The sequence below is a fragment of the Vigna unguiculata genome, chromosome 4 (assembly GCF_037176805.1).
Source record: "Vigna unguiculata cultivar grain cowpea cultivar isolate G323 ecotype 2 chromosome 4, ASM3717680v1, whole genome shotgun sequence".
Classification (NCBI taxonomy): domain Eukaryota; kingdom Viridiplantae; phylum Streptophyta; class Magnoliopsida; order Fabales; family Fabaceae; genus Vigna; species Vigna unguiculata.
Window position 1 is genome coordinate 16,832,397 of NC_140795.1, and position 24,121 is coordinate 16,856,517.

General features: G+C 41.4%; 1 protein-coding gene across 1 annotated transcript; it reads right to left on the minus strand.

Moving 5' to 3' along the window:
- Positions 1 to 447: 447 nt before the first annotated feature.
- LOC146886863 (uncharacterized) lies at positions 448 to 1,327 on the minus strand. The gene is made up of 3 exons (XM_085671905.1): positions 1,223 to 1,327; positions 892 to 1,147; positions 448 to 503 (listed from the first exon to the last, which is right to left on the minus strand). The coding sequence occupies exons 1-3, from the start codon at positions 1,325 to 1,327 to the stop codon at positions 448 to 450; spliced, it is 417 nt and encodes a 138-aa protein (XP_085528031.1).
- Between the last annotated feature and the right edge of the window lie 22,794 nt (positions 1,328 to 24,121).

Here is a 24,121-nt window from a genome sequence, read left to right on the forward strand (position 1 = left end):
TGCTCGCTCAGGCGAGCCCCCCCTTCGCCTAGGCGAGGGTTCGATGAAGCACCCAGGGAACATCACGGGATCTCGCTTAGGCGGGACCCCTCTCGCCTGGGCGAGATGCTCGCTCGCTCAAGAAGCCAAGCTGGTCGCCTGGGCGACCTTTCGCGCAAAAGTCCTAGGCGAGCTCCCTGTTTCATCTCGCCTAGGCGAGACCGACTCGCTTGGGTGAGATTTACAGGTCTCGCCACTGGTTCATCTGGAACGGCCATGTTTTTCAAACCAACCAAACATACAGAGTGTTCTCATGCATCAAATCGAAAGATTAAACCATACAAGCAGCAACCAACGCAAACACAGACCAAAACGACTGGAAACTAAGAACTCTAACTTCCCGTACCTGGAAAAACTTAGCGAAGATCCCTACTACGTGACCACGAGTACGGCAGCTCCAAGGATGCACTACAGGGCTGCATTGAGAGTGGGACAGAACCAGACCGGTGTAGTTAGCCAAGACTCTTACAATAGATCACGAAAAGGTTACAAAATGGAACTACCACGAACTCGAAAGTCACTTACATGGAGTGACGAAACTTCCTGGCTCACGTAACAGCGGAGGCAAAACCCTAGCAGAGGGGGTTGACGGCTGCGACTCAAAGTTCTGTGAAAGAGTGGAAAAATGAGACTTAGGGAAACTGGAAGGGACTTTATCTACTGGGCCAGCCCTTTAGGCCCACTTACAAGGGCAGCCCCTTTAGTTTAGGGCAGAATTAGTAAGGTGGATTTTCATGGGCCTTACATTCTCCCCAACAACAAAATTTTCGACCTCGAAAATAAAGACTCACCAGGTAAACAGATGTGGATGTGATTTTCTCATGTCCTCCTCTAACTCCCATGTCGAGTCACCTGTCCTCCGATCCCAGATAACTTTGACAAGACTGACAGTCTTTCCTCGACGTTCCTCGACCTTACTATCCTCAAGGGCGATGGGTGGTACTTCCACGGTGAGGTCTTCCCTGATATGTATATCTTCGGTCTCTAGCACATGAGCGGGGTCAAACACATACTTCCTCAGCTGCGAGACGTGAAACACTGGGTGAAGGTTTGCCAACTGCGGGGGCAAAGCTATCTCATAGGCCACTGGTCCAATCCTCCTCGTGATCTGATACGGGCCAAGGAACTTGGGTGAAAGCTTCCTTGAGCGGAGAGCCCTTCCCACGCCCGTGGTTCGGGTCACCCTCAAGAACACATGATCTCCCGCCGCAAACTCCAAAGGCCTCCTCCTACGATCTGCATAGGCCTTCTGCCTACTCTGAGAAGCCAACATCCTATTTCTCACCATCCTCACCTTCTCGGTGGTCTGCTCTAACAACTCTGGTCCAACCAACACTGCTTCTCCATCCTGATACCAGCAAAGAGGAGTCCTACACCTCCTGCCATAAAGAGCCTCGTATGGCGCCATGCTAATGCTCGCATGAAAACTGTTGTTGTAGGTAAACTCAATCAAAGGCAATACCTCGTCCCAAGCACCCAGATGATCCAATATGCAAGTTCTCAACAAATCCTCTAACGATTGGATCGTCCTCTCAGACTGGCCATCGGTCTGAGGGTGATAAGCTGAGCTCATAGTCAACTTTGTCCCCATTGCCTCCTGTAAGGTTTGCCAAAACCGGGATGTAAACCGTGGGTCTCTATCGGAGACTATGCTCGAAGGTACTCCATGCAACCTCACAATCTCTTTGACGTACAGCTGGGCCAACTTGGCCATGGACATCCTCAAGTTCATCGCCAAAAAGTGTGCACTCTTGGTCAACCGATCTACTATCACCCAGATGGTGTCATGTCCTCTAAAAGTCCGTGGAAGATGAGTCACAAAGTCCATGGATATGCTGTCCCATTTCCACACCGGTATCTCTAAAGGCTGTAGGATCCCCCCGGGTCTCTGGTGCTCCACCTTCGCCTTCTGACAAGTCAGACAGGTAGATACAAACTATGCCACATCCTTCTTCATCCCCTGCCTCCAGAAAGTTTCCTTGAGGTCCTGGTACATCTTAGTCATGCCAGGATGCAAGCTAAGACGACTCTTGTGTCCTTCTTCAAGGATCAACTTTCTCACCTCTGCATCATCAGGTATGCATACCCTACCCTGAAACCGCAGTATACCATTATCACCCAAAGCAAAGTCTCTAGCCTCATCTGATCCAAGATGTTCTCTAACTCTGTTCAGACCAGCGTCCAACAACTGTCTCTCTCTGATCGAGTCCAAGAAGTTACTAGATATAGTAAGGGTATGATATCGCTGTCGTTAGGCGATCAAATTACCACTACTTTAGCAACTTCAGTATTGCCAGTTAGTAGTGAACAAAATAGTTAGGGTTAAGATAACCCTGAGTCGTCTCACAACGAATACGGAATTGATCTCAAATATTTGATTCTTAAAAATGCAATTAAAACTAGCAACTATAAAAATAGGGGGATTTTGATGTGCAAAGAAAATGACACGGAAGATTGTAAACACAGTAATAGTAAATAGGTTAATTCCACTGCTTTTTCTAAATAAGATTCTTCATTGGTTATCTAGAGATTATTGTTAAATTAATTATTGTTGTTGATTTACAAATCAATCAATGTAAAGACTCAATTCATTTGTTGGCATCCTCAGTTTTAATCAAATTACAGTCTCAATTAAAAGTGAGAATTGTTAGATTGTCCATAGTAAATTCAATCAAAGTACAGTCTCAATTAATTTTACTATGCATAATCATGTCTATTCCTTTGTTTCTTCACCAAATAGAAAACTTAATTAATCAAAGTAAAGTCTTGACTAATTTTAGTTAAAGTAATTACCACTAATCAAATTAAAGTCTCAATTATTGGCAAAAACTTATTTAATCAAATGAAAGTTTCTAAACAAAATCAAAGTAAAGTCTCAATTTAATTTAAAAACCTTTTAACTCATATGATTAGCATGCATGTAGATTTAAAATCATTATTTTCTATTCGATTAAGAAGCAAAGGACATAGATAAACAAAAACCACAACAATAATCAAAATAACAAAACATATAAATTCATCTAACCTCAGAATCAAGTTAAGAAATTACAGTGGAATCAACCCTAAAAGCTTAACCCTCCATGGCTTTGATGGAATACATTATGATATGAAGGAAAGAAAATAAAAGAAAGAATGAGAGATGTGATGGAGACGGTATCTGCCAAAACCAGAGAGTTCTAAGTGTCTAAGTTGTAAGTTGTAAATTGTGTCCCGCTTCTGCTCCCTTAAGTCTCTTTATATAGGCTTCAACTGGACTTTGGGCTTTATCTGTCAGTTGCTAAAATCTTTCATTTTTATTTAATTAATTAGCAACTCAATTTCTGTCCAATTTCCAATTCTGCCCCTCTTATTTAAGCATTTTTACAAAATTGACCAAAAATTGACCAGAGTTTGACCAGTTTGACCAGAGTTTGACCAGTTGACTGCCTATCAGATGCTGACATGTGGCGTAGAGTACACTTTCCAGAATTAGGGTTTCACTCTCACACTCTTTTCCCTCCCTCGTGACGGCGCGACTGCTCCGACGTGAAGGTGGTGCTGATGGAACTGTGGTGGCCGAAGGCGCACTACGGTGGCTACTGCATTTGTGTGTGGAGTTGCTGGAACGGGTTCTCGAACTGCTGCTGCGTGTGGACGGAGATGGCGTTGCGAACAGGTGCAGGGGCGACGAGCGCTGGTCTGGTGCGGTGGCTCGCTGCATTTTCTCGAGCTGCTGCAGCGGTGCTGGACGTTGCTATGTCTGGTTCGATCTGCGGCGGTGACTGCGGAAATGGAGCAGGTGCAATGGTGGTTCAGCAGTGTTTTCCGGTGAGGACAGGTGCGTGAACGAAACTGGTTCGTGCAGATGCGTTTGCGAGGTGAAGTGGTCTTGCGGATCTGCTGTGAAGATAGAAAACCATGGTGGCGCTGCCATAGAGTGCGCGAGGTGCAGAGATGATGGAGGTTGGATGCGTGAACGGTGTGCGACGGAGTTACTGTTTCCGGCGAGTTGCAGTGGTGGCCGGCGAGGAGATGGCGACGGCGGTTGCCATGGTGGGTGGAAGGGAAATTAGGGTTAGGGTTTCATGTGTGAGATGGAGGAGATGATGACGTGGCAAGATCTGAGTGGTCAATTTGGTGAGTGGAGGATTATGACACGTGGCGGCTTATGGTTGGCTAATTTTAAAAGGTGGGGATTGCCACATGGCATGATCTGGTTGAGTGGAGTTTAAGTGGTAGGAGGGGTGCAACTTAGTGAAAACTGGGGGTGCAGAACAGGGTTTTTGGTGGTCCACTTTAGAAGGAGTGTGCAAATAAAATCTAGGGGTGCATTTAGCTCCTGATTTATTCTTTTCCAGAATTTCCTGATTTTGGACTTATTTTGTAACTTTGAATATTTTAAATCCACACTATTAATGACCAAAAATAAATTCCAGCTGCATTAACAAACGTTAGAATATCCAATAATATTTTATGCAACTAAAATCAATTTTTACGCCACTTTTACCAAACTTACTCAATAAATCCAATAATCACAAATCCTAATTAAATCAATCTTTAAGCACAGAAAATTCAATTAAATCCCCAAATTTAAATATTAAATGAGGGAAAAAATTTGAACTCATCACACACCCACACTTATCCTTTTGCACTCCTGGGCAAAATTGAACAATTTCAAAACTTTATTCTGAGGTCTTTTATTCCATATTTTCAGTGGATTAAAGAAATGAATACCAATGGAAACAGATCAATCTTCTAGAAATCATGTTGTCATGCACAAACAAATGGATAAAATTCTGTTTTTCACACATGAGTTAATCTTTTGAGTTTACAAGATAATCAAATATGAAAGAGAAACACTCAAGTCAAATGTATATTTTCTCACCAAGATTCGCTCAAGTGTTTTGGCTTGTGTTTTCACTCAAAATACCCATGCAAGTAATCATGAGGACTTTTCACAGGTTATAATGAGGCCAAGGCAAAGGTAGGAAAATCTTTAGGATTTGTGTGTTTTTGAAATAGTAAGGAAGAAAGAGTTATGGAGCATAGTTTCAAAAACAATCCTTTTTTTCTTTGTTTTTTTTTTCTTTTATCCTTTGTTGCTCTTTTTCAGATAGCAATCATTTTTCATTTCAACACTCTGTCATCAACAATTATTTTCCTTTTGCCATTTTTACAACTTTGTGGGGCAAATACACACCCCCACACTTTATTCCTCAACCAATCTCAACATAATCCACTAGCTCCTTCTTTCTCCCTAAGGACAAACATGGTCTTTTTCTTTTTAAGGTTTAGCAATATGCTCAAAACAAGAAAAAGAGGTTTAAGCTCAAGGGGCTACCAATGGATCAATGTTATGGTTAGCTTATTTGGCCAAGTAGCTAAAAACAAGAAATGCCTCAGTCATATCAAATCATGCATGTTCACCTAAGATGCAAAACAACAGAATCAAGCTAAACATTTGAGTACCAAAAGACATGAGCAAATCACACAAGAAAAATAGGAATGACACATGGTAGTTCATCCTTACAATAAAGCTCAAAACTCACAAGGTCAAAAACTCTTTCACAAAAGATTTATTCCAGAAACTCTCAAATCAACTCAATTAGTAAATCACAGACAACAATCCACTCATAGCACATGACTTTTATTTTCCCAGAATTATGACCGTTCCAATTAGTAAATCAAATCCAAAAATCCAATGTCAATATGTTTTATTGAAAACAGAAACTTTTTTTTTAATAAAAACAAACAGAAAAGAAAATTAGAAAAGAAAAAACAAAACAAATAGAAAACAAATCAGAAAAGGGGGAAATCTCCCCATACCCCCACACTTTATCCATGTATTGTCCTCAATGTATTCAATATGTATAAAATGCAAAGAAAAAGTATGAAGTGTACTTACCTCCTCAAGGTGGAAGATATGAGGGAGAAGTCAAGTTCATCCCATCCATCATCTTGTTCAGCATATCTTGATTTTCATTGAATATCCGAAGATGATGCCCATTAACATTAAAAGTTCTTGCTGAAGATTCTTCCTTGATCTCCACTGCTCCATAAGGGAAGACTTCTGTAACAATGTATGGTCCTTCCCAAGTAGAACGCAACTTACCACTCATGTGACCAAGCTTGGATTTGTATAGTAACACCTTCTGGCCTACCCTGAAATCCTTTCTAGCCACAAGCTTTTGGTCATGGAACTTCTTGGTTTTCTCTTTGTAGAACTTTGAATTTTCATAGGCTGCAAGCCTAATCTCCTCTAGTTCTTGCAACTGAAGCTTTCGCTCATTTCCTGCTTCTTCCAAATCCAAGTTGCATGCTTTCACGGCCCAATAGGCCCGATGTTCAATCTCCACAGGTAGATGACAAGCCTTTCCAAAAACCACCCTGAAAGGTGACATACCTATAGGTGTTTTGTAGGCTGTCCTGTGTGCCCAAAGTGCATCATCCAATCTTGTGGCCCAATCCTTTCGACTAGGCTTCACTACTTTCTCTAGTATCTTTTTAATCTCTCTGTTAGAGATCTCTGCTTGTCCATTGGTTTGGGGGTGATATTGTGTAGCAATGCGATGTGTCACCCCATACTTCTTCAACATGTTCTCAAGTAGCCTATTACAGAAATGAGTCCCCTGATCACTGATGATGGCTCGTGGTATCCCAAATATGCAGAAAATGTTAAACCTGACAAAACTCATAACAACTCGAGAATCATTAGTCCTTGTAGCTATGGCTTCCACCCAGTTGGAGACATAGTCTACAGCAAGCAAAATATAAGAAAACCCAAAAGAAGGAGGAAAAGGACCCATAAAATCAATACCCCAAATATCAAATACCTCACAATATAGCATGGGTTGTTGAGGCATTTCATCCCTTCTTGTAATGGATCTGGCTGCCCTTTGGCACTGCTCACAATTTTCATATACCCTCTGTGCATCTTTAAAAATAGTAGGCCAATATAATCCACAATCTAACACCTTCCTACCTGTTCTTTGTGTGCCATAATGTCCACCAAAAGGAGATGAATGACAGAACTCAAGCACATGAGGTATCTCGATATCTGGAACACACCTCCTTATAACTTGGTCACTACCAATGCTCCATAAGATTGGGTCTTCCCAGATATAGTACTTTGCCTCACTTTTTAGCTTGATTCTTTCATATTTGGAGAAGGAAGGAGGAATAGCAGAAACAACCAAATAATTAACAATGTCAGCAAACCAAGGTTCAGGAAACATACCTTTCACAGCAGTCAATGCTAGGAGGACTTCATCAGGAAAGTCATCCTTAATAGGAATGTTATCTTCTCCATTTTCAATCCTGCTAAGATGATCGGCTACTAAGTTATGTGCCCCACTTCTGTTTAGAATCTCAATGTCAAACTCTTAGAGCAGTAGCATCCATCTGATCAACCTTGGTTTCGAATCTGCTTTCTTCAGAAGGAATTTTAATGCTGCATGATCAGTATAAACAATTACCTTGGAACCAAGTATATACGGTCTGAATTTGTCCAAGGCAAACACAACAACCAATAATTCCTTCTCAGTCGTGGTGTAGTTAGCCTGCGCTGTATCCAATGTTCTGGAAGCATAATATATCACATGTGATAGCTTCCCATCTTTTTGTGCAAGCACCGCTCCTACTGCAAAGTTTGATGCATCACACATCAACTCGAACGGTAATGTCCAGTCAGGTGGCTGGATGATAGGAGTGGTGGTAAGCGCCTTTTTCAATGTATCAAACGCATCTTTGCACCTCTCTCCAAAGTCAAATACTACATCCTTTTGCAACAAGTTGGAGAGAGGGTTAATTATCTTGCTGAAGTCCTTGATAAACCTCCTGTAAAATCCTGCATGTCCAAGAAAAGATCGAACCTCTTTCACAGAAGAGGGGTAAGGCAATTGTGAAATAATATCAATTTTAGCAGGATCTACAGATATACCATTCTTGGAAACAATGTGACCTAAAACTATACCTTGTTCCACCATAAAATGACATTTTTCAAAATTTAGAACAAGGTTAGTTTCCTCACATCTCTCCAAGACTCTAGCAAGATTAGACAAACAGTGATCAAAAGATGAACCATATACACTAAAATCATCCATAAAAACCTCAATACAATGCTCCAACAAATCTGTAAAAATACTCATCATACAACGCTGAAATGTTCCAAGAGCATTGCAAAGGCCAAATGGCATTTTCCTATAAGCATATGTACCGAATGGACAAGTAAAAGTAGTCTTATGTTGATCCTCTAGGGCAATACAAATCTGAAAATACCTAGAGAATCCATCAAGAAAACAATAATGAGACTTACCTGCCAATCGGTCTAACATCTGGTCCATGAATGGTAAAGGAAAGTGGTCCTTCCTGGTGGCCTGGTTTAGTCTTCTATAATCAATACAGACCCTCCAGCTATTCTGAATACGAGTAAGAATCAACTCGTTCTTCTCATTCTTGACCACGGTGATCCCAGATTTCTTGGGGACCACATGTACAGGACTCACCCAAGTGCTGTCAGAAATAGGATATAAATACCTGCTTGTAGCAACTTGGTGACTTCTTTCTTCACAACCTCCATCAGTTGAGGATTCAGTCTCCTCTGAGGTTGCCTCACTGGCTTAACATCCTCCTCCAAGAGTATTCTGTGCATGCAGAAAGAAGGACTAATACCAGGAATATCTGCCAAAGTCCAGCCTATTGCTCGCTTGTGATCTTTGATAACCTGCAATAACTTTTGTTCCTGCTCGTTAGTAAGCAAGACAGATATAATAACAGGGAGTTTCCCATCCCTCTCAAGATAAACATATTTCAAATGAGATGGTAAAGGTTTCAACTCCAAAGTGGGTGGTTGTTCCACAGATGGCAACATTTTACTACCTAAGGTAATTTCAGCCACCTCAGCATCACACTTGGACGCCACAGAGGTATCAAATAGTGACACCGCGTCCTCAACATCACCTATTTTACAATTTTCTCTTTCGTCTAAAATTGAGCCCGAAATATTCGAAAAAGAAAAATCCAAAGAAGAAGAAAAACCAGATAAAACGTCCAAAAGTCCAAAAGCATAATTATTCACTACATTACTCAATAAATCAATACAAAACAAAGAATGGTCTTCAATTGGGTGCTTCATGGCTTCTAGCACGTTGAACTGCACCTTCTCATCTCCTATCTCCATAGTCAAGGATCCTGCATGCACATCTATCTTGATACGTGCTGTCATCATGAATGGTCTTCCCAAGATAATTGTGGTTGAACTCATTCCTTCATCATCCTTCATGTCCAAGATATAGAAATCTGCAGGAAAAATTAACTTGTCCATACGGACAAGCACATCTTCTAGCACACCTGCAGGGTTAACTGTGCTACGGTTGGCCAACTGAATGACCACACCAGTAGACTTAAGAGGTCCAAGATGAAGTGAAGTAAAAACAGATAAAGGCATTACATTAATGGAAGCTCTTAAATCTAACATAGCATTGTCAAACTTAGTACTTCCTATAATGCAGGGAACAAAAAACATACCTGGATCCTTACACTTTTGCGGCATTCTGACTGCAGGCTTCTTAATTAAGCTAGAGACGTTTCTTCCCACGTTCACTACCTCTTTGTTCATAATACGCCTTTTATGTGTACATAATTCTTTGAGAAACTTGGCGTATTTAGGAATTTATCTCACAGCATCCAACAAAGGGATGTTTATCTCCACTTTCTTGAAAGTATTCAGGATTTCTTTGTCTAACTCCTCCATCTTTTTAGTTTTTGGTTTCAAACGGTTTGGATAGGGAGGAGGAGGAGAATAAGGAGAAGAATTTTCAGAGGAAGTATTAGGGGATACCAACCTGGAGTTATCACTGGGTGTAGGTATTTCAGATGTTGCTTGTGTTGCTTCATCTGATCTTCCTCTTTCATCATTAGGTACAACTTCATTGTTCTTATCTTCATCTTCTTGGGCATCCCCAAGGCCTTGTATTTGCTTACCCGATCTTAAAGTAATAGCATTTACATTTCGCAGGTTGATTACAGTCTGTGCAGGCAAATTGCTCGAGCCTTGTTGAGACTTCATCTTATTTAACTCATTTGCCATTTGTCCAATCTGGTTCTGCAAGTTTTGATTGGTTGCTTCCATCGTCTGTTTCAACTCATTGATTTGTCCCTTCATCATGTCAGCCATCATTTTCATCATTGCCTCCATGTTTGAATCACCAGAGGTTGCAGCTGGTTGTGGTTGTTGCCTCTGTTGAGGTGGAACATAGACTTGTTGGTGTTGAGGCTGTTGATTTCTCCATTTCTGGCTGGGATATTCCTTCCAATCTGGGTTGTACTTGTTGGAGGACAGATCATGGTTGTATTGCTGCTGAGGTGGTCTATTATTGCCATAGATGTTTGCAGCATATGCCTGAGGTTGTTCATTGTCTAACGTCCCTGTCTCTTTTAACATAGAACAAGCCTCTGTAGGATGATTAGTAGAAGCACAAATTCCACATAAAGTAGAAGGGATAGGCTTTTTCTGTAAGTCTGTCAAGGTCCTTACCATGGCCGCTAAGTCATCCAACTTCCCTTCTAATTTCTTGTGATTTGCAAGATATGAAGCTTCTACTCCATTGGTTCCCTTCAATAGAGTTATAGAATTACTCCTTGTGGAAAATTGTTGATGGTTCGACGCCATAGTTTCAATCAATTGTCTTGCATTTGTTGGCGTTTTGTCCACCAATGACCCTCCACTTGTAGCATCTATCATTTGTCTATCCATGATACTCAATCCCTCATAAAAGTATTGAATGAGGAGATGCTCGTTTATTTGGTGATGAGGACAGGAAGCACATAACTTTTTGAATCTTTCCCAATACTCGTGAAGACTTTCTCTTTCTTGTTTCCTTATCCCATAAATATCTTTGCGAATAGCAGCAACTCTAGATGCTGGAAAAAACTTTTCCAGAAATAATCTTTTTAGAGTCTCCCAAGTATTGATGGATCCTGGCGGAAGGCAGTATAACCAATTCTTAGCGGCATCTTGCAATGAGAATGGAAAAGCCTTAAGCTTGATATGTTCCTCTGTCACTGTTGTAGGTCTCATGAATGAACAAACAACATGAAATTCCTTCAAATGATGGTACGAGTCTTCTCCTGCTAATCCATGGAATTTGGGTAAAAGATGGATTAACCCAGACTTAAGCTCACATTCTCCATCTGGATATTGGATGCACATGTTTTGTGTAATTGCTGCATCCGATGAAGCCAACTCTCTTATTGTTCTTTCTTCCATTCTATCTTCTTGAATTTCTGGTTCGGTGATGGATCAGAAGATATGTTAATCACCGGAGGTGATTCTAGTGGTACACTTTCAGTGGTAGGTTCAGATGATGATGGTGCTCCTTCAGTGGAACACCTGAGTTCAAGTCTCCTACGTGATTTACGCAAGTTCCTTTCAAGTTCTGAATCAAGTTGATAAAATTGACCCGGATTGGCCCGAGTCATGCACTATGCAAGTCCACCTGAAAGTGTTTCCCTGTGTGTTTTTTTTTCTTTCTTCCTATTCTTGTTTTGGAGAAAGATTTCAAGAAAGAAATGAGTTAAGATGTCGTTGGGTCTACTCCCAGGAAAGAGAGGTGCGTCACAGTGGACAACTTAAATACCAAGTCTTTCCTAGACAGAGTTTTCCAAACTAGTCTCAAAAATTTCTTAAAAGAAATTCTTAATCAAAACAAAAATAGAACTTTGCTTGGAATATATTAACAGAAAACTAGATACTACAAAATAACAAACAATATTAAACGTATATGCGTAAAATAAATAAATAAATAAAGAAATAAAAAATAAATAAAATAAATAAAATAAATAAATAAATAAATAAAAACAAAATCAAAATAAAAGAAATACTAACTGTATTCCCCGGCAACGACGCCAAATTTGATATCGCTGTCGTTAGGTGATCAAATTACCACTACTTTAGCAACTTCAGTATTGCCAGTTAATAGTGAACAAAATAGTTAGGGTTAAGATAACCCTGAGTCGTCTCACAACGAATACGGAATTGATCTCAAATATTTGATTCTTAAAAATGCAATTAAAACTAGCAACTATAAAAATAGGGGGATTTTGATGTGCAAAGAAAATGACACGGAAGATTGTAAACACAGTAATAATAAATAGGTTAATTCCACTGCTTTTTCTAAATAAGATTCTTCATTGGTTATCTAGAGATTATTGTTAAATTAATTATTGTTGTTGATTTACAAATCAATCAATGTAAAGACTCAATTCATTTGTTGGCATCCTCACTTTTAATCAAATTACAGTCTCAATTAAAAGTGAGAATTGTTAGATTGTCCATAGTAAATTCAATCAAAGTAAAGTCTCAATTAATTTTACTATGCCTAATCATGTCTATTCCTTTGTTTCTTCACCAAATAGAAAACTTAATTAATCAAAGTAAAGTCTTGACTAATTTTAGTTAAAGTAATTACCACTAATCAAATTAAAGTCTCAATTATTGGCAAAAACTTATTTAATCAAATGAAAGTTTCTAAACAAAATCAAAGTAAAGTCTCAATTTAATTTAAAAACCTTTTAACTCATATGATTAGCATGCATGTAGATTTAAAATCATTATTTTCTATTCGATTAAGAAGCAAAGGACATAGATAAACAAAAACCACAACAATAATCAAAATAACAAAACATATAAATTCATCTAACCTCAGAATCCAGTTAAGAAATTACAGTGGAATCAACCCTAAAAGCTTAGCCCTCCATGGCTTTGATGGAATACATTATGATATGAAGGAAAGAAAATAAAAGAAAGAATGAGAGATGTGGTGGAGACGGTATCTGCCAAAACTAGAGAGTTCTAAGTGTCTAAGCTGTAAGTTGTAAATTGTGTCCCGCTTCTGCTCCCTTAAGTCTCTTTATATAGGCTTCAACTGGACTTTGGACTTTATCTGTCAGTTGCTAAAATCTTTCATTTTTATTTAATTAATTAGCAACTCAATTTCTGTCCAATTTCCAATTCTGCCCCTCTTATTTAAGCATTTTTACAAAATTGACCAGAGTTTGACCAGTTTGACTAGAGTTTGACCAGTTGACTGCCTATTAGATGCTGACACGTGGCGTAGAGTGCACTTTCCAGAATTAGGGTTTCACTCTCACACTCTTCTCCTTCCCTCGTGACGGCACGGCTGCTCTGACGTGAAGGTGGTGCTGACGGAACTGTGGTGGCCGGAGGCGCACTACGGTTGCTGCAGCGGTGCTGGCCATTGTTGTGTCTGGTTCGATCTGCCGCGGTGACTGCGGAAATGGAGGAGGTGCAATGGTGGTTCAGCAGTGTTTTCCGGCGAGGACAGGTGTGTGAACGAAACTGGTTCGTGCAGATGCGTTTGCAAGGTGAAGTGGTCTTGCGGATCTGCTGTGAAGATAGAAAACCATGGTGGCGCTGCCATAGAGTGCGCGAGGTGCAGAGATGATGGAGGTTGGATGCGTGAACGGTGTGCGACGGAGTTGCTGTTTCCGGCGAGTTGCAGTGGTGGCCGGCGAGGAGATGGCGGCGGCGGCTGCCATGGTGGGCAGAAGGGAAATTAGGGTTAGGGTTTCATGTGTGAGATGAAGGAGATGATGACGTGGCAAGATCTGAGTTGTCAATTTGGTGAGTGGAGGATTATGACACGTGGCGGCTTATGGTTGGCTAATTTTAAAAGGTGGGGATTGCCACATGGCATGATCTGGTTGAGTGGAATTTAAGTGGTAGGAGGGGTGCAACTTAGTGAAAACTGGGGGTGCAGAACAGGGTTTTTGGTGGTCCGCTTTAGAAGGAGTGTGCAAATAAAATCTGGGGGTGCATTTAGCTCCTGATTTATTCTTTTCCAGAATTTCCTGATTTTGGACTTATTTTGTAACTTTGAATATTTTAAATCCACACTATTAATGACCAAAAATAAATTCCAGCTGCATTAACAAACGTTAGAATATCCAATAATATTTTATGCAACTAAAATCAATTTTTACGCCACTTTTACCAAACTTACTCAATAAATCCAATAATCACAAATCCTAATTAAATCAATCTTTAAACACAGAAAATTCAATTAAATCCCCAAATTTAAATATTAAATGAGGGCAAAAATTTGAACTCATCAAGGTACTACAGCTAATGGACTCGGACCCCAACTCCACATGTATCCTCATGTCTCTGAACTTCTCTAGTAGCTCCACCTATTTTATCATGAGATGTGCCGTATGTACCGTCTTCCTACTCAGAGCATCTGCCACCACATTTGCCTTCCCTGGGTGATATAGGAGCTCGAAGTCATAGTCCTTTAGGAATTCCATCCACCTCCTCTGTCTCATGTTCAGCTCCTTCTGGTCGAATAAGTACTTTAAACTCTTATGGTCGCTGAACACCCGAAACTGGGCACCATAGAGATAGTGCCTCTAGATCTTCAAGGCAAATACTATCGCTGCCAACTCAAGGTCATGAGTCGGATAATTACGCTCATGCACCTTAAGCTGTTGTGAAGCATACGCCACTGCCTTCTTTTCTTGCATCAAGACGCAACCAAGTCCAAGATGAGACGCGTCGCAGTAGACTTCAAACGGTTTCCCCACATCCGGAATTACCAATATAGGAGCACTCGTCAATCTTCTCTTTAGCTCTTGAAAGCTCTCCTCACACTTGTCCGTCCAAGTGAAAGGTTGGTCCTTCCGAGTAAGCAAAGTCAGAGGCGCCACTATCTTGGAGAATCCCTCTATGAATCTCCTATAGTAGCCCGCTAACCCCACAAAGCTCCTGATCTCTGTGGCTGATTTAGGACTTTCCCACTTTACCACTGCCTCGACCTTTGCCGGGTCCACTGCAATCCCCTGGGCGGATATCACATGCCCCAAAAACTGAACTTCGTCCATCCAAAACTCACACTTGGACAACTTGGCATACAGCTGCTTCTCTCTCAAAACACCAAGCACCAACCTCAGGTGTTCTGCATGTTCCTCCTGAGTCCTGGAGTAGATAAGGATGTCGTCTATGAAGACTACGACAAACTTATCTAGGAAAGGCCGGAAGATCCTGTTCATGTAGTCCATGAACACTGCTGGCGCGTTGGTCACGCCAAACGGCATAACCACGTACTCATAGTGGCCATACCTCGATCTGAAGGCTGTCTTCTGTACATCATCAGCCTTTACCAAGATCTGATGATAACCCGATCGCAGATCTATCTTCGAGAACACCGATGACCCATGCAACTGATCCATCAAGTCATCAATCCTCGGGAGCGGATACTTGTTCTTGATAGTCATCTTGTTCAGTTGCCTGTAGTCCACACACAGACGTGAACTCCCATCTTTCTTCTTTACCAACAACACTGGTGCTCCCCAAGGCAAAGTGCTGGGTCGGATGATTTGTTTCTCCATCAGATCTTCTATCTGTTTCTTGAGCTCTACCAACTCTGCCAGAGCCATGCGATATGGGGCCATCGAGACCGGGCCTTGTTCCTGGGACTAGATCAATAGAGAACTCCACCTCTCTACTGGGAGGCAATCCTGGGACCTCCTCCGGGAATACATCCACAAAATTCTGGACGACTGGTATCACAGACGTCGCCTCTCCTCTCTCCACCTCCATATGTGTGAAGATCATGTAGCATTGCGCTCCGTTATGTAGTTCCCTCATAACACCCTGGAAAGACATCAACTCAGGCTCCTCTGAGTCGGGAAACAACAACTTCTTCTCCCGACAATCTATCAGGATGCGATTGGCAGAGAGCCAATCCATCCCTAAGATCAACTCCAACTCCTGTAGAGGCAGGCAGATTAAGTTCACCCTGTACCTGCGTCCCTCTACCTCCACTAGAAGCCTAGCACACAAGGACGACGTCCTGACCAAACCCGATGCCGGAGTAGACACCGCAAGCTCACATTGCAGCTCGCGCACCGGCAGACCCAACCGTTCCACACATGCATTTGACACAAAAGAGTGTGTCGCTCCAGAATCATATAGCACAAAACATCTCATCCCATAAATTACACAATAACCCATAACAAGGTTACCTGAACCTGCAGCCTCAGCTCCGGTCATGGCATAGACTCTGCCCGTCGCCTGAGGCCTGTTGCCTCTGTCTCTCCCCTGATGCTGATGGGGTGTCTGAACTGGAGGGCGTGTCGCTGCCCTGGCAAGGTTGGGACAATCCCTCCTAAAGTGGCCTTCCTTGCCACAGTTGTTGCACCTACGGTAACCCTCTCTACGTGGACACACATACCTCGGGTGGGGTCCTCCACATGTGTAACACCGAACTCGGCCCTGCTGAGGAGAAAAGCTCCTAGACTCCTGAGGCTGATGGTGTGGTCTATCATACGGTCTCCTCCGCTCCTCATGTCTAGGCCTGGACCCAGATGGTCCACCGATCCTCTGAGGTGGCTGTGGTTGCTGTGGGCGCTGACCTTCCACCTCACGCTTCATCTTCTCCATCACTCTGGCCTTCTCTACCAGAGCAGCAAAATCCTTGATGGACAAGGGTGCCACCATCAAGCGGATATCACCGCGAAGCCCATTCTCGAACTTCCTGCATCGCCACTCCTCATCGAGTGGTAGGGTGTAGAAACGGCTGAGGTGTTTGAACCTCTCAACATACTCTGCTACTGTCTTCCCTCCCTGGGTCAACTGGAGGAATTCCACCTCCTTAGCGTACCGAATGCTGTCAGGAAAGTACTCGGATAGGAATCTCTCCCTGAAAGTCTCCCATGACACTGGCTCATCCCTCTCCTCCAGGATGGATCTGGTGCTGCTCCACCAATGCTTCGCCTCTCCCGTGAGCATGTACACAGAGAACGCCAACCTGTTCTCTGCAGGGCACATCTTTGCATCATAGATGCGCTCCAGGTCCTTCAACCATTGGTCTGCGGCGTCAGGACTAGTCTTCCCGTCAAACTTCGCCGGGTGGTGCTTCAGAAAGTCCTCCAGGCTCCACTCCCTGACTGCAGGTCGTGGTTCAGGACCAACCACAGGGGCAGCCGCCCTGTTCTCCTCCAGCTGGTGCAGGGCCTTCATATGCTGCCGATGAGCATCCTCAGCAACTAACCTCGCAGCCTCCATCTACTGCATCACTGCCTGCTGCTGCTCAAGCGACGCCGTTTGTCACTGCATGGATGCCTCATGTTGCTGCATCATCGCAGCACTCTGCTGTGCCATAGCTGCTACCATCGCCTCTATGGCTCTAGCGATATCTGGTGCGTCCCCCTGGGATGATTGAGAAGCTCGACGAGGAGGTGCCATAGTCCACTGGCACACAGAAAATCACTTGGTTAGACTTGATAAAGGCAAGAATTTTTTAACTGAACACTCAGAGATACACAGAGAAAGCTAAGCGGACAACCCAAGTCCGCAGACCTAAGGAATGACCGCTCTGATACCATAAATGTAACGTCCCATTTAATTATTAGACGAAATTAAAGGAAACGTCACGCGATAAAAGTATAGTAGTGTAGTCTTGGGGTCCTCAACACAACCCCTACAACCTGGGCACACCACAATGCCAACATAAACCATATACGATCCTACCAAAGAGTGTAGAGTAAGAAAGCATAAAACGATACAGGGGCCGTAGCCCTAAAGAAATAGTGAATAGAACAACTCCAGCCCAGATGGCTAAGCAGCGAACTCGCCATTCCCTTGTTGACCACGAGAACTTCGCCTATCTGCTCCCATCAATCAAATTGATGATCATCGCAAGAAGAACAGCCACATACAACACAACCATGCAACAAAACGGGTAAGCTAGAGCCAACACATATTCATCATACAGTCAAATACATTATCATCATCCCATATCCATATAACAACCAAGCATGTCATGACTCTTCATTCAATACACTACGACTCGACTCGACTCATCCAGATACGTATAACTTAGTCGGATTCAGTGGATGCTTGCACTTGTGGTGGATACGTCTACTCGACCCTGAGCTGCTCATCCCCGAACTATGTGTTACAAGTGTTACGATGAATCAAATCTCCCTCACCACAAGGTTAGCCCTTAATGAATTTCAGGCCTCCTGCTACTCTCACCACAAGAGTCAGTCCGCTCTAAGTGAGACTAACTAGCCCCTTAGAGTGTCAGGATGCAGTCCTTACCTTGAATCCTTACCTAGTTATACAGATGGGGCACCACCATGGACACCCACTAACAGGGGCCATGGAATTACGTCCCGACCACTGAAGCGCAACCCCAAAGGCCTCACCTAGAGACCCCAAGGAAATTTACACGCTGACACGGACCAACATTCATAACTCAGCAATAAGGGAACATTAAATTATATTTTCATTTCCATACCAACCCCTGAGATAAAGTCCTCATACACATCATATTTCGAATCTATACCTCTGATCATCGCCACCCTATGAGTCTAGGGCCTCCTTTCATATCAATACCATGTTCCTTTAGTTCCACACCACTCATTCATTTCACATGCCAACTTTCATACTAAACCCGTCATACATAATTCGTGATTCATGCCAAACACGCACAATACTCCATTCTATACATGTTTCTCATCATACAATTCACATCCAAACCAATATCAATCATCCAAGGGTAAACGAACACCCAAACAGCGCACTGCCTCGCCCAATCACTCGCTCAAGCTGAGGGGTTTCGCTCAGGCGAGACGTGCTCGCTCAGGCGAGCCCCCCCTTCGCCTAGGCGAGGGTTCGATGAAGCACCCAGGGAACATCATGGGATCTCGCTTAGGCGGGACCCCCCTCGCCTGGGCGAGATGCTCGCTCGCTCAAGAAGCCGAGCTGGTCGCCTGGGTGACCTTTCGCGCAAAAGTCCTAAGCGAGCTCCCTGTTTCATCTCGCCTAGGCGAGACCGACTCGCTTGGGTGAGATTTACAGGTCTCGCCACTGGTTCATCTGGAACAACCATGTTTTTCAAACCAACCAAACATACAGAGTGTTCTCATGCATCAAATCGAAAGATTAAACCATACAAGCAGCAACCAACGCAAACATAGACCAAAACGACTGGAAACTAAGAACTCTAACTTCCCGTACCTGGAAAAACTTAGCGAAGATCCCTACTATGTGACCACGAGTACGACAGCTCCAAGGATGCACTACAGGGCTGCTGTGAGAGTGGAACAGAACCAGACCGGTGTAGTTAGCCAAGACTCTTACAACAGATCACGAAAAGGTTACAAAATGGAACTAGCACGAACTCGAAAGTCACTTACATGGAGTGACGGAACTTCCTGGCTCACGTAACAGCGGAGGCAGAACCCTAGCAGAGGGGGTTGACGGCTGCGACTCAAAGTTCTGTGAAAGAGTGGAAAAATGAGACTTAGGGCAAATGGAAGGGACTTTATCTACTGGGCCAGCCCTTTAGGCCCACTTACAAGGGGAGCCCCTTTAGTTTAGGGCAGAATTAGTAAGGTGGATTTTCATGGGCCTTACAGGTTGCCTTGCAAAACTAGTAATTCATGAGCACTTAATGATAAGGAAAAATAATACAAATGAAAAGTTTATAAAGAGGATACAGTAGAGATTAGCTAAGAGCCTACATCTTCATCTAGCTTTGTGTTTGTGCGAGAGATTTTGGGTTAACTAACGTCTAGCCAGTTCCTGATTCGAGGTCGGCCTAGAGCCTACCTCTTCGCCTAACATCGTGGTTGTGAAGGAGACCTAGGGCTAATCGTCATCAGATCCCTTCTTGCTTTGAGGTTGACTTAGAGCTCACCTCTTCGTTCAGCTTCATCAAGACCACAATTGCTGAAACCTTGTCAAAGGTCATCACGAGCCCTCGTTGTCGAGCATCAAAAGACCTTTGTCATCTCTTCTCCCTTCCCAACTCCGCCATTGACGCTTTCATCGTGGACTACTTTATCATCGTGATTTATTCACGTTATTGTGGTTGGGACCTCGTTTTACCAGGCCCCACAGTGGACACCAATGTCCTGGTCTCGAATATCAAGGAGACGAAAACCAAGAACAAACTACCCTTCTGACTTTTACACTGGTAGATATGCGTTTTCCCTTTTCTGGATTTCAGTAGTTCTAGTTCCAAAAAAGTTCTGCCTATCTCTTCCTCTCTTCTCCTTTATATAGGTTTCCTACCTACTTGATTCGTAGGAAGACGTGTTAATGTGGCAAAATATCAACAACTGACTCTTATTTTTCCGTTGGATATTAAATCCTTTCCTTTTAGGAATGAACTAACCACCCCGACTTAAATCCTTGTCGGCCCAAATTCTGCTTGGTCCAAATCTTGCTTGACCCAAATCCTGCTCGGCCCAAATCCTGCTTGGCCCAAATTCTACTCGGCCTAAATCCTGTTCGGCCCAATTCCTGCTCGAATTCCTTGCTCGTCACCTCGACCCATGACTGAAACTCGTCATTTTATAATAAATATTTATCGAGTTGGAATCAAAATAAACATATTGAGGTCGATCATTTCCCGTACGGTACAATACTCTTCGCTCACAATATTCTTGACATATATTTCTAACGTTCTATTAAATTATCCGAATCTTTTATTACAAGAACATTCTCACTTTATTGTTCGAGGAAAAGTCTTTTTATCTTGATAATAAATTGCCTTACATAAGCACGGATCTTGGGTATCCAAAATTCTTAATTTTTTATTATATAATAAATCCAATTCTTAAATTTGCATATAGTTGGTGCATTACTTTTTAAATTATGGAAAAAATTAAACTGGTTTTTTAATTTTTTTTTAAATTTCATTTGTCTTTATTTCTTTTCATTTTGTTCTTTATGATATGTCATTATTAAATCCTTAAAATAGGAAAAAATGAAAAAAAAGAAAATAATTTCAAAGACTTAAATGAAACTCTAGAAATCTTTAAGGATTTATATTTAAGATTTTTTCTAGTTTGAAATACTAATATGACAGATTTCTGGAACTAAATTTACGCAGTATTAAATTAAAACTTATAAAATGTCATTTTCTTTTTGCATTACTTAAAGTAAAAATACTGGCTTTTAATCACAATTATCACATATCTAAAGGTCATTAATTTTCATAATTATTTCACTGTATTAAACTGTACTAATCACAATTACTTCACTGTATTAATCACAATTACTTCACTGTATTAATTACTGCACTGGCTTTTAATTACTTCACTGTATTAATCACAATTACTTCACTGTATTAAACTCTAAATACCCAAATAACTTTCATTTAAGACAATCCAAGTAGGTTACTTCTTAAATTTCAAAGTCTAACGAAATACTAAAAAAAAATACTTTATTAACAACCGATGTTAAAAGTTATAAGTTACTACACTGACTAATTTAGATATAAATTTACAATAAAATAAAATAAAATAAAATAAAGTTATTGGTTATTAAAATAGTCACTATTATAAATAAAAAATTATAATTGGTCACTAAATAGGTTACTAATTAATTAGAGACTAATTTAGAAACATTCCTTTGATAGCAAAAACCAAACTATAGTAGCTAATATTTAATGACCAATTTTCTTTGTTAGCTAAAACCTTAACTAAATTTTAAAACTCAATTTAGAGATCGATTATAATTTTTTTTATTGACTATTTTATTAAGCAATAATTTTTTATTTTGTAAATTGATATCTAAATTGGTATATAATGATTTACTAAAATTGTTTATTGACGAGGTATTTTCTTGTAGTGAAAGTAATATTCTAATTATTAAAGTCTTTCTATTTCTTTATCTTTATTTTTACTTTTAATTTTATAGTACTACTTTAGGAGTCTCTTTAAAATCTTACAAGTTGTTAAACTGGTGAAATATTAGTTATTCAATGTAGTTTTTAAACTAATAATTCAGACATATTCTAAGAATCATGTTATTTAGTCATAATTTAAGGTTAATTCTAAGGTCCATTAAATTTCTTATTCCTTTCTATCCTAAATTAAAAAGGCTGCCCTATGTGAGTTGGGCCTAAGGGCTGGCCCAAAGGGAAAACAAACCCTAAGTCTGTCCTAATTCTTTCATTCCCCTCATTTCAGAAAAACAGTCGTTCTGTCGTTCTCTTCGATTCCAAAAGAAAAGAATTGTGTTCTGCTAGGGTTTAATTTCCTAGCCTCTGTAAAGATTGCTCAAGCTCATTCCTGCTCCACGTAAGTACTCTCCATCTTTGACCACCTCTTCCTTAGCATACTTTTCATGTTTTCCAGCTAGGGTTCCGTAGGGAGCTCATCTTATGACTTGTTCCGCTGTTTTTTCAGCCCCTAAACTGTCCTAGAGCTGCTGTGCTCACTCTTATGGTGTAGAGGTCCTCTACTAACCCCCTTTCCAGGTAAGGGAAGTTAGGACCCCCTTTTATTTGATATGAGTGCTGACTGTTTTGCCTTTGTGTCATGATTTTGAGCTTATAAGTTGCTGGGAATGTATGAGATACCTTGTGTTGTGGTTTTGGATGCAAATATGTGACTATTGCAGGAAGGCAGTGGCAAGATCTGTCGCTCTCGCTCAGGTAGAGTGCTCTTGTTTTGAGCGAGGCACTGTCTCGCTCAGGAGAGAAACGCTCGCCTTAGCGAGAAGACTTGGAAGCCTTGGAGTGTCCCTGCAGTTTAGCCTAGGCGAGGAACCTCACTCTTGGGTGAGGGGTTGTCTCGCGCATGCGAGGGAGGGCTCGCCTAAACGAGTGTGCGAAATTATCCTAGGACCTTTGTCACAATCTCACCTAAGTGAGAGCCTGCAGCTTGAGCGAGGGTATCCCTCTCGCCTGAGCGAGGGCCCCTGACTTGGGCGAGATCTTCTGCAAGTTTTATTATTCTTGTCCCTTGATGTCTATTGACTGTTTAATTGGTTGGTGTGTTATATTTAATGTTGAGGCATGTGAACATGTATGGAAAATCTGAGATTTATGAACTGGATGGGTGTGTCGGTATGATTTGGGCATGCGTTTTGAATGAGATGGTTAGTAATAAAAGAGGCATGATATTGGTATGAGATGAGGCCCTATAATTATGAATTTGGGAATAACTAGTGGGATGGATTCAACATGTGGTATGAATGAGGATTGGTTACAGAGATTGGTATGAAATTCTATGCATGATGAGTATTCCTTTATTGTTGATTATGATTGGTCCGTGGTCAGTGCGTAATTCCTTGAAATCTCTAGGTGAGATTTTAGGGTCGTGCTTTAGTGGTCGGGACGTAATTCCATGACCCCTGTTAGTAGGTGTTCATGGTGGTGCCCCATCTATATAATTTGATAAGGATTCAAGGTAAGGTTGCATCCTGGCACTCTAAGGAGTCAGTTAGTCGCACTTAAAGCGGACTGACTCTTGTGGTGAGAGTAATAGGAGGCCTGAAACTCATTAAGGGCTAACCTTGTGTGTGGGGGATTGAATCATTGTAACACTTGTAACACATAGCTCGGGGGTGAGCAACTCGGGGGTGAGCAGAGTAATCCACCACAAGTGCAAGCATCTGTTGAATCCGACCATATTATATCTAATCCGGATGAGTTGAGTCGAGTCTTAGTGTATTGATTGGAAGGTCATAACATGCTTCGATGATGTATGTATATTTGACTGTGAAGGCATATATGATTGCATGATAAAACTACTTTGGCTCTAGCTTACCCTTTTGTTATTTGTTGTGTGTTCTGCTGTGTGGTTCTTTCTTTTGCGATGATCATCAACTTGTTGATATAAGCATATGCGAGGAACACCCGTGGCCAACAGGGAGGCGATGGTTCTGCTACGTAGTCGACTGGACTTGGGTTATCTTTTTATGTCTTTTGCTAGGTGTCAACACCCAATTTCGTCCGGGTAAATAAATTTATTTTCAAACAAAATTAAAAAAATAAAAAAATATTATTTTCTTCAAAGATTTTCAAACTTTAATTTTAGAAAAAAAAAAGAAAAAAAGAGAGATGAAAAAAAAAAAGAAAAAAAAGGAATAAAGAGGGAAAAGCCCAATTTGTTATTAATTATCGCACTCCTTCTCATGAGCCTAACAACTCAACCTGTTTTCTACCCTTGTTCCTGGAAGAGAAATTAGTGATATGATTCTAATAATTAGATGAAATATTTCTTCAAATGGTTATAATCAATATTACCAATTGGTATTGATTTTGTGCTCTGATTTGTTAAT